The following is an 8,750-nucleotide window of genomic DNA, read 5'->3' as shown; positions in this document are numbered from 1 at the left end:
CTGGCTCCAGCAGGTCTGGGGAACTGAACTGTTAGCCAAATGGTCTGAAAATATTTAGCCATGCAAGAATTTCATAGCAGAAGACAGCTGAAATATCAAAGTCTGGATAACACCGAATATTCATAATAAATGGCTTGCATTTTGACAGACCGTTGGCCAGTCAAAGTATAGCATTAATACACAGCTTGTTATGCCAGAGATCATGACCCCCAAAGAGACCACCAAAGACCGTGGATGTCCAGAATGCAACAGCAAGATTTATTCTATAGATACAAGTCTAGACAGGAAACTCATTCCTACACCCAGTACATTGAGGCAGGGAGGAGTTACTCTTTCTTTCTGAGGCTAGCTATTTAAAGGCAAAAACCACAAGCCCTTCAGGGGGGTGGGGGGGGGTTGCACGGGTGTAACTCGGATTGGTTTATTTTTATTTTTGAAGATCTCTGTTTTCTTTTAATTGGGTGATGGTATGTAACCTTTGAATTTACTGGTTGGGGTTACAATTATCATTTTGGGGGCAGTCTGGCACAAGTCCCAGGCTTTGTCCTTGAGCTGCCATGGGGCCTGGCTGGCCTAGCATGTACTGACTGTGGGGCCTGGCTCAGTGGTCTAGGCTCTGTCCTTGACTCATGCACATAACTCTAAGTTGGTGAGGGGTCCCAGACAGTAAACATCTGGTTGAACTTTGAGCAGAGTACGTGCAGAAAGGGAGCTACTGCAAGGACTATGTCTTTTGTTCATGACCTCCCAGAAACTGCTTGCTTAAATCTCAGGAAACTGAAATTGAGGCCTGATCTCTGAGAGAAGACTGAGCAGTCTGTTATGGCATCTGCTTGGTCTTTTCAAGCTGAATCTCTATAATATATTCTTGCGGCCTGCAAGAGCCTATCAACTCTACAGCAGCTACAGGCTTTAAAAAATTAATTAAAAAATTGCTATCATTATTTGTGTGTGTATGATATGTATATGTGTGGGGTGCACATGTAGGTCACAGGACAACTTTTGGGAGCCAGTTCTTCCACCTTGTTTTTGAGGCAGGGTCTTTCTCGCCAAGCTACTCCCAGCTAGCTGGCTGGCAAACCTCTAGGGAATTCTCCTTTCTGTGTCCCCCATCTCTCTCTAGGAGTTCTGGAATTACAGAAACTTACTATGTTCAGCTTTTTACATGGTCTCTGGAATTGACCTTAGCTCATCAAGCTTTCACAGCAAGACCCTTTGCCTGCTGAACCATCTCTCTGGACCCCAGCCACAGGCTTTTTGATGGTAAATTCCCTTCCAATGAGTGGGTCTCAAATCTACACAGGAAACAGTTGGTTTACCCCCAACACACTCACTGCTATTGTACTGGTGAGCACATTTGCCTGGCCAGTCATTTTGTTGAATACAGGGTCCACAGTTGAGGAAGACTGTTGTTGATGGGCATCCCCCCCACCCCCAGCAGCCTGCTTAGCATCTTCCAGCTGTTTCATTAAACTAATTATATGCAACAAATATTCACTGACCTAGGTTAGTCATGAACATAAAATTTAACAGGAAGGAATGAAGCAAGGAGCAAAATGCTGTGGAGGGATGCCTGGAATTTATCAATCTAAGCAGCAACTTGGACTACTAAAGAGACCCAGCTTGGAGACTGTTTCAGAAGGACATGGAGTCACCCACTCAGAAAGTCTTCTATCCAAACAGTTTTCCCCAGAAAGTTATTTATGGGCTGCTGCCTACCAACACCATCCTCAACCTCTCCATCTCTGTCTTGAAATGGGAAAAATTACCTTGCCAAGCTCTGGGGCTCAGGACAGAAAGGAAGGATGCTGTGTGGAGGGGCTCCATGTCTGCGTGGGAAGCAGCTGGGTCCAGTCACAGAAAGAACTTCATACTCCTTCCATGGAACACCATTCCCACTTAAGGATCATAGCCAGCCTGCTGACTCTCTCCCCTGATAGTTTAACAAAATGCAAGCCCTGTGCCAAGGAAAGGCTGGATTTTTTTTTTTCGGTCTTTGTTGTTGTTGTTGTTGGTGGTGGTGGTGGTGTGTGTGTGTGTGTGTGTGTGTGTGTGTGCGCGCGCGCGCCTGTTTTCATCTTTCCCATGGCCTGATGGTAGTTAACAGACAATGTCCAGGAGGACCTGGCTGGAGTTTTAGCTCGAGACGTCTACCTTGAAGCTCAAGAGAGATCAAAGTAAGAATGCTACCCGTGGAGTCCTGTAATTTAAAACATTGCTGAACTCTCAAAGGTCTCCTCTAACCTACTGCCCAATTGCACTTCCCTGGAAGGCAATGAAGTAAGGAGGGCGTGAGAAGGGACTAAGCAATGAAAGGCCCCGGGAACAGAAGACTAAGACAGAAAAGTATCTACTTACATCATAAAAGAGTTTTTGCCTTTTAATATTTGAATTATTCTACAAGAATACTGTCTTAAAACGAGACTCTTTAGAACATTGATGGTGTTTTTCAGTATTTAAATAACATTATTAAACCTCTGCTCAGCTGGCTTTGGGAATAGAAACAAAGACAACCCCAAACTCAGCCACTCTTGTGGCTCCCATCTCCAGTTCTTTTGATCCTGGCCAAGACAGCAGCCTTGGATACTTTCTTCCGGTCATAAGCCAGGCCCAGGGCAGCCATGCAGTCAATGAAGAACGTGGTGAAGTTGATGTGCCAGCGGTACTCACTGGCCGAGTAGTCGTAGGGGAAGGTGTGGTGGTAGTTATGGAAGCCCTCGCCTGGAACAGAAGCGTGGAGAGCAGTTAGGGGGCTCAGTGATGGCTGCTTCCTGCTCTGAGCACACCTCTTACCCAGTGGATAACAGAACACTAGGCTGTTAGGTGAATGGTTAACCCACTGTCTTCTACTCTGAAACAATGAGTTGAGAAGCCCTGGTTGCCCTTGATATTTGAAAGTGCTGTGGAAGAAATGTGTCTCCAAGGCTAACAGGATAAGAATCTGATTATTCTGGGGGAATATTTTACATTGGAAAATGCTAGAATGTCAATATGCTCTGAGACTCTGTGGGCTCCTGGACTGGGCATGTGTCAGTGTCTGTGTCTCTTACAAAGGTAAGAAGGAAAGCAAACCTTTCCCCATGGGACTGGTGTGCCCTGTAAGTGTAGACAGCTACAAAAGAAAAGGCAAGGATAGCCAAAAGTCAGAGGAGCTGGGGCCCGGCCGAGGGGGGGCTTCTCTCAGCCATTGCCGGTCCACAGTGGCTGCTGTTGGTACTGCTACCTCCCAGAGCTTTGACCCTGGTGCAGGGGATGCTCACAAAATAGAACTCCTTTAATAAATTCCTTGTATCATCTGCTATTTAATTTTTCTGAAACTTCTGGGTTTTTTGTTTGTTTGTTTGTTTTGAATGACAGTTACTTTTATAGTGGATACTAGATGTAAAGCAAAGGATAACCAGACTACAACCTACAGCTCCAGAGAAGCTAGGAAACAAGGAAAACCCTAAGAGGGGTGCATGGGTTGCTCTGGGAAGGGGAAATAGATGAGATCTCCATGAGCAAACTGGGGATGGGGGTGCAGAATGGAGGGTAGGGAGGGGATAGGGGATGAGACCATGAGGGAACCGGGACAGGGATGGAGTAAGAGCAATTGCTCTCTATCTTGAAAGCTACCTCGCTGCTTGCTCTCACCTCCTTTGCTAGCAAGTCTATCCCTTTAGTGGCCTTCATCTTCTGGATTCTGGCTATAAGGAAAACCAGCTGAGACATCCAGCCTCTGGGCAGAGCAACTACTGGATTCTTGGCCCTTCTGTTCGTAGGCAGCCATTGTTGGACTAACTGGACCACAGCCTGTAAGTCATTCTAATATATATTCATTTTATAAGCTCTATTACTCTACAGAAACTGACTTTCCTAAAATTCCTGATTTGGATGAAAATGTGCTATTTTTACAACACTGAGTATTTAACTGAATATTTGCACAACTATATTACAAGAAATATTAACCATGACTTCAAGAAGTATAAGAATCACTGAGCAGTGGTGGCACATGCTTTTAATCCCGGCACTCGGGAAGCAGCGGCAAGCAGATCTCTATGAGTTCAAAGCCAGCCTATTCTACAGAGCGAGTTTTAGGACAGCAAGGCTACACAGAGAAACCCTGTGGTGGTATTGTGTTCCCCAAAATATTGTGTACCCTAATAAACTTATCTGGGGTCAGAGAACAGAAAAGCCGCTAGATACTTAGGATAGGCAGTGTAGCACACGCCTTTAATCCTAGCATTCCAGAGGCAGAGATCCATCTGTTTAAGGATACAGCCAAGCATGGTGACTCACACCTTTAATCCCAGAAAGGGAGCCTTTAATCCCAGGGAGTGGTGGCAGAAAGGAAAGGTATATAAGGCGTGAGGACCAGAAACTAGAAGCATTTGGCTGGTTAAGCTTTTAGGTTTTGAGCAGCACAGTTCAGCTGAGAGCCATTTGGATGAGGACACAGAGGCTTCCACTCTAAGGAAACAAGATCAGCTGAGAAGTTGGCCAGGTGAGGTTAGCTGTGGCTTGTTCTGTCTCTCTGATCTTCCAGTGTTCAGCCCAATACCTGGCTCAGGTTTGATTTTATTAATAAGAACTTTTAATATTCCTGCTACAAAACCCCATCTTGAAAACAAAAGAAAACAAAAAACAAAAAAAAATTAAAATCTTACTTCCTTTTACAATTTTTATGTACATAGACAAAAAATATGTGGGAATGAATATTAGACAACATCAACATATAAAGTGCTAAATTTTATAGAATGGACAAAAACATAGAAAGATTTATCATGAAATATAACAAAACAGGTAAAGCCCTTGACTCTGGGGTCTGGATTTATACATTGTTCCTTGGTACTGGCTGTGATTCCAGCTACCTAGAGGCTGAACCACGAGATAGAAAGTTCAAGTCTGGCCGGGATGAATTAGAAAGACTATTTCTAAGATAAAATTAAAAAAGAGCTGGGCAAATAGCTTATTAGTAGAAATTCACGGTCAGCCAGCCTGAGCTGCAGAGAGCAAAGCCAGCCTAGACTGAGTAGTGAACTCTTGACTCACAATGTAGAGCAGTGTGGAGAGGGCTTGGGGATGTAGTTCAGCGACAGGACGTCTCCACAAGGCTGTAAGGGCAGTCCCTCACACTTCAGGGGGTGGGGACAAAGCAGAAGGGAAGAGAGGGAGAGGGGAGAGGAAGAGGAAGTTGAGATTAGAGCGGCAGGAAACAGGAAAACAAGATGAAGTGAGGAAGGAAGAGAAGCCGTGGAGAGATAGGACAAGAGATAATGCAGGGTGCTGGCTGCCACCTCCAGCAGCCAAGTCATAAAGAGGCTGCCTTGGGAAAGTTCATTTACAGAGCGTGTCTCACTCAGCCCACGTGACTCCGTTTCTATGGCAGTCTAGGCATTGCAGGGTATAGCTTCAGTAAGTAAGAGTCACTTAAACACTGGTGAATGGAGAACACACAGTGGTGGTGGGCGCGTGAAACACATTGGGGAGGTGAGGGAGTACTCTGAGAAGGCACACTTTTAAGTCCATTGAACAAAGTTATGATTTCCCTTTTCTTTTTATAGCATGGCTAGTCAGGACACACTAGGCTTACTGTGTTCTCCACATAGTAGTAATTATTACTGCTTCTGTTACAGTCACGGGTCTCCTGACCCTAGCAGGATTGGCCCAGAGAAATGCATCACAGGTGACTGGAGAAAGGCACACTTAACCACGATCACTGGGAGGTTTTTTGTTTGTTTTTTGACCTTCCCATCAAAGGCAGTATTTTTTTTTTTTTTTTTTTTTGGTTTTTTCGAGACATGGTTTCTCTGTGTAGCTTTGCGCCTTTTCCTGGAACTCACTTGGTAGCCCAGGCTGGCCTCGAACTCACAGAGATCCGCCTGGCTCTGCCTCCCGAGTGCTGGGATTAAAGGCGTGCGCCACCACGGCCCGGCCAAAGGCAGTATTTTTTTATCCTTTCCTTTTTCAGCGTAAAATGGGTTGCCTGCCTGTCATGTTTCCCCCATGACCACAACCCCTAGTTTTACAGTGGGAGATATAAGACACAAAGTGCCTACAAAAACAGATGACTCCCATCTTCCCCACAGCTCACCAAGTGAGGAGACTGGATGGCAAGAAGAAATAGCAAAGGAAAAGAACATGGCTGCTCCTGGGGTGGTGGAGGAGGAGGCTCATTGAGAGATATGTGGGAGAGCATAGCCAGAGGCAGGGACATCTGGAAGAGTCCAGAGTGGACATGACCAGACTGAGCTGTGCCATGTGAGGAGAAGCGGGAGGGGAAGGCAGAGGGCAGAGGGGAGGAACCAGGTGCAGCAGCCAGGAGGCCCAAAGGTACAAAGAGAGCAGGTAACCAAAATGATTAGATTATATAGGGGAGACCAGCCCAGCACCCCCACCCACCCCCGTGCTGGGAAGTTTCAGGGCAGGGGCAGGGTGTGTTAACCAGGAGGCCCTGTAACAAGTAGGGACTAAGACCTGGTGGCCAGGTCTGCTCTGAAATGTTAACTAGGCACTTCAGCCATTTGTCCCAGGCTTGAAACCTAAAAGAGACCACTGAATGCGACAACGCCATAGACTGCTGACTTACCCAGAGTTCCTAGGGAAACCAAGGCATTCTCTCGTGGGTCAATGTTCTTGTCATAAGGGCGAAAGCCATAGAGGTGGGCGGCACTGTTCACCAGCCAGGTGGCATTGAGCACCAAGGCATATCTCAGTAGAGTGGCAACATAAACGCTGTGTTGAAAAGTCTCTCCCCAGAAATACCAGGGCACCAGTGTGGGCAGGATGAAGCACATGAGCAGGATGCCGGGCTTGTAGTACCTATGTGGAGAGATCACACACTGAGTCTGTGGAGAGAGGATGGGCTCTTCTCAGTGGGAGGTGTAGCAAGAATCTTAAAAGTTCTTATTAATAAAATCAAACCTGAGGCGAGTTATTGGGGTCCATGCTGGTAGATCAGAGAGACAGAGCAAGCCACAGCTATCTCACCTCGCCGGATCCTCAGCTGGTCTTGTCTCCTCAGACTGGAGGCCTCTGAGTCCTCATCCGGAATGGGTCTCAGCTGAACTGTGTTGCTCCAAAGCCTGAATGCTTATCCAGTCACATGCTTAACCAGCCAAATGCCTAACCAGCCAAAACCTCTAGTTTCTGGGCCTCACGCCTTATATACCTTTCTACTTTCTACCACCACTCCCTGGGATTAAAGACTGGCTTTCTGGGATTAAAGGCGTGTCACCATGCTTGGCTATTTCCAATGTGGCCTTGAACTCACAGAGATCCAGAGGGATTTCTATCTCTGGAATGCTAGGATTAAAGGTGTGAGTGCCACCATTTTCTAGCCTTTGTATCTAGTGGCTGTCTGTTCTCTGACCCCAGATAAATTTATTAGAATACACAATATTTTGAGAAACACAGGGAGGGGCTGTTGTCTTTCCTCCTCCACCACGAGTACAGGAGTGGGGTGGGAGCCCCATCACGAAAGAATGCGGGTGGAAAATCTTTTCAATGCAGAGTGTTATTATCTCTTTCAAGGTAAGTCTATGTTGAGCTGAGATTGTCCTAAACTAATCCCACCAGTTGCCAACAGAAAAAGGTCTCCATTGTTCTTATTCATAGAGGGATGAAGCCAGTTGCCCAACAGATCGGGACCAAACCACATCCTCAGCTTGTGAGGATGCCTGGGTGTTTTCCATCTGCCCTGGAGCCCCTTTTCACTCCTATCAGGGTCTTTGACATTTCTCCATTTCCTGCTAACCTCCTCCCTCAAGGTCTTCGCTCTGCAAAAGCTCCAGGAAGCATAATGAATGTCCTTGACCACCTGCAGCTTCTGTCCCTCTAGAGGCCTTGTTAGAACCACTGCTTTCCAGAGAGGATTGATTGATGTCCCCTCAGCATCAGGTCCTCAGCTTCCCAGTCATGGCATGGCCTGCATCCAGCTTTCCTATCTTCGCTGCTTCCCTGTTCTGAATCCTCTCTTCAGACTAACTTATGTGCTTTCCTCACTGCTCAGGCTCGACGTCTTCTTCACCTGATCTCCCCTGACCTGACCTTCAAAGCACAGCTCTGATTGTGCCACATGCTGTTGGAGAGACAAGCTCCTCATGGCCAGCTGCGTTAATCCATCTGTGGTGTAAGACGCTCAGGATGACATCAGTCTCTGTCTTCATCCTTTTTTCCTGTCATATCTTGTAGGTCAAGGAAACAGACTATATTTCTGGATCATGCATCAGGCTTTAGTTCATTTCATACTTTCTGTCTGTACATACACATGCAGGACACTGTCTTTCTGTTGTTTCTGATGCTATATTTTCTTCAACTCTTCTTGTTCTCCAGAGCCATCTCTGGCCTTTTCTTGCCTCTCACAGTACAGACAGTATTTTGCCTTGCTTCATGGTAACTTGGTAAGTGTACTATTATTCCCACCCTATAGGCTAAAATCTCCAGGAACATAAGGGCTCAGTTGAATTCATTGTGTCTGTGGCTCTCCTAGATCAGTGAATATTTGTTACATTTAATTGATTTAAAAAATAGTTCAGGCGGGCGGTGTGGCGCACGCCTTAATCCCAGCACTCGGAGCAGAGCCAGGCGGATCTTGTGAGTTCGAGGCCAGCCTGGGCTACCAAGTGAGCTCCAGGAAGGCGCAAAGCTACACAGAGAAACCCTGTCTCGAAAAACCAAAAAAAAAATAAATAATAATAAAAAAAAATAAATAAAAATAGTTCAGAAAGAAAGAAAGAGTAATACCCATGACGTGACGTACAGCCATTAAA

At 46.1% G+C, this 8,750-nt stretch overlaps 1 protein-coding gene across 1 annotated transcript in view; it reads right to left on the bottom strand.

The window, feature by feature from the left end:
• Positions 1-2,349: 2,349 nt before the first annotated feature.
• LOC114706429 (stearoyl-CoA desaturase 2-like) overlaps positions 2,350-8,750 on the bottom strand; it is a 28,465-nt gene continuing 22,064 nt past the window's right edge. The window contains 2 exon segments of the mRNA XM_037207156.1: positions 2,350-2,721; positions 6,569-6,801. Of these exon segments, the coding sequence (XP_037063051.1) occupies positions 2,522-2,721; positions 6,569-6,801 (433 nt within the window). The 3' untranslated portion in view covers positions 2,350-2,521.

The sequence above is a fragment of the Peromyscus leucopus genome, chromosome 1 (assembly GCF_004664715.2).
Source record: "Peromyscus leucopus breed LL Stock chromosome 1, UCI_PerLeu_2.1, whole genome shotgun sequence".
Taxonomy (NCBI): Eukaryota; Metazoa; Chordata; class Mammalia; order Rodentia; family Cricetidae; genus Peromyscus; species Peromyscus leucopus.
The sequence above is the reverse complement of the archived record's forward strand: the minus strand, read 5'-3'. Positions and strand labels throughout refer to the sequence as shown.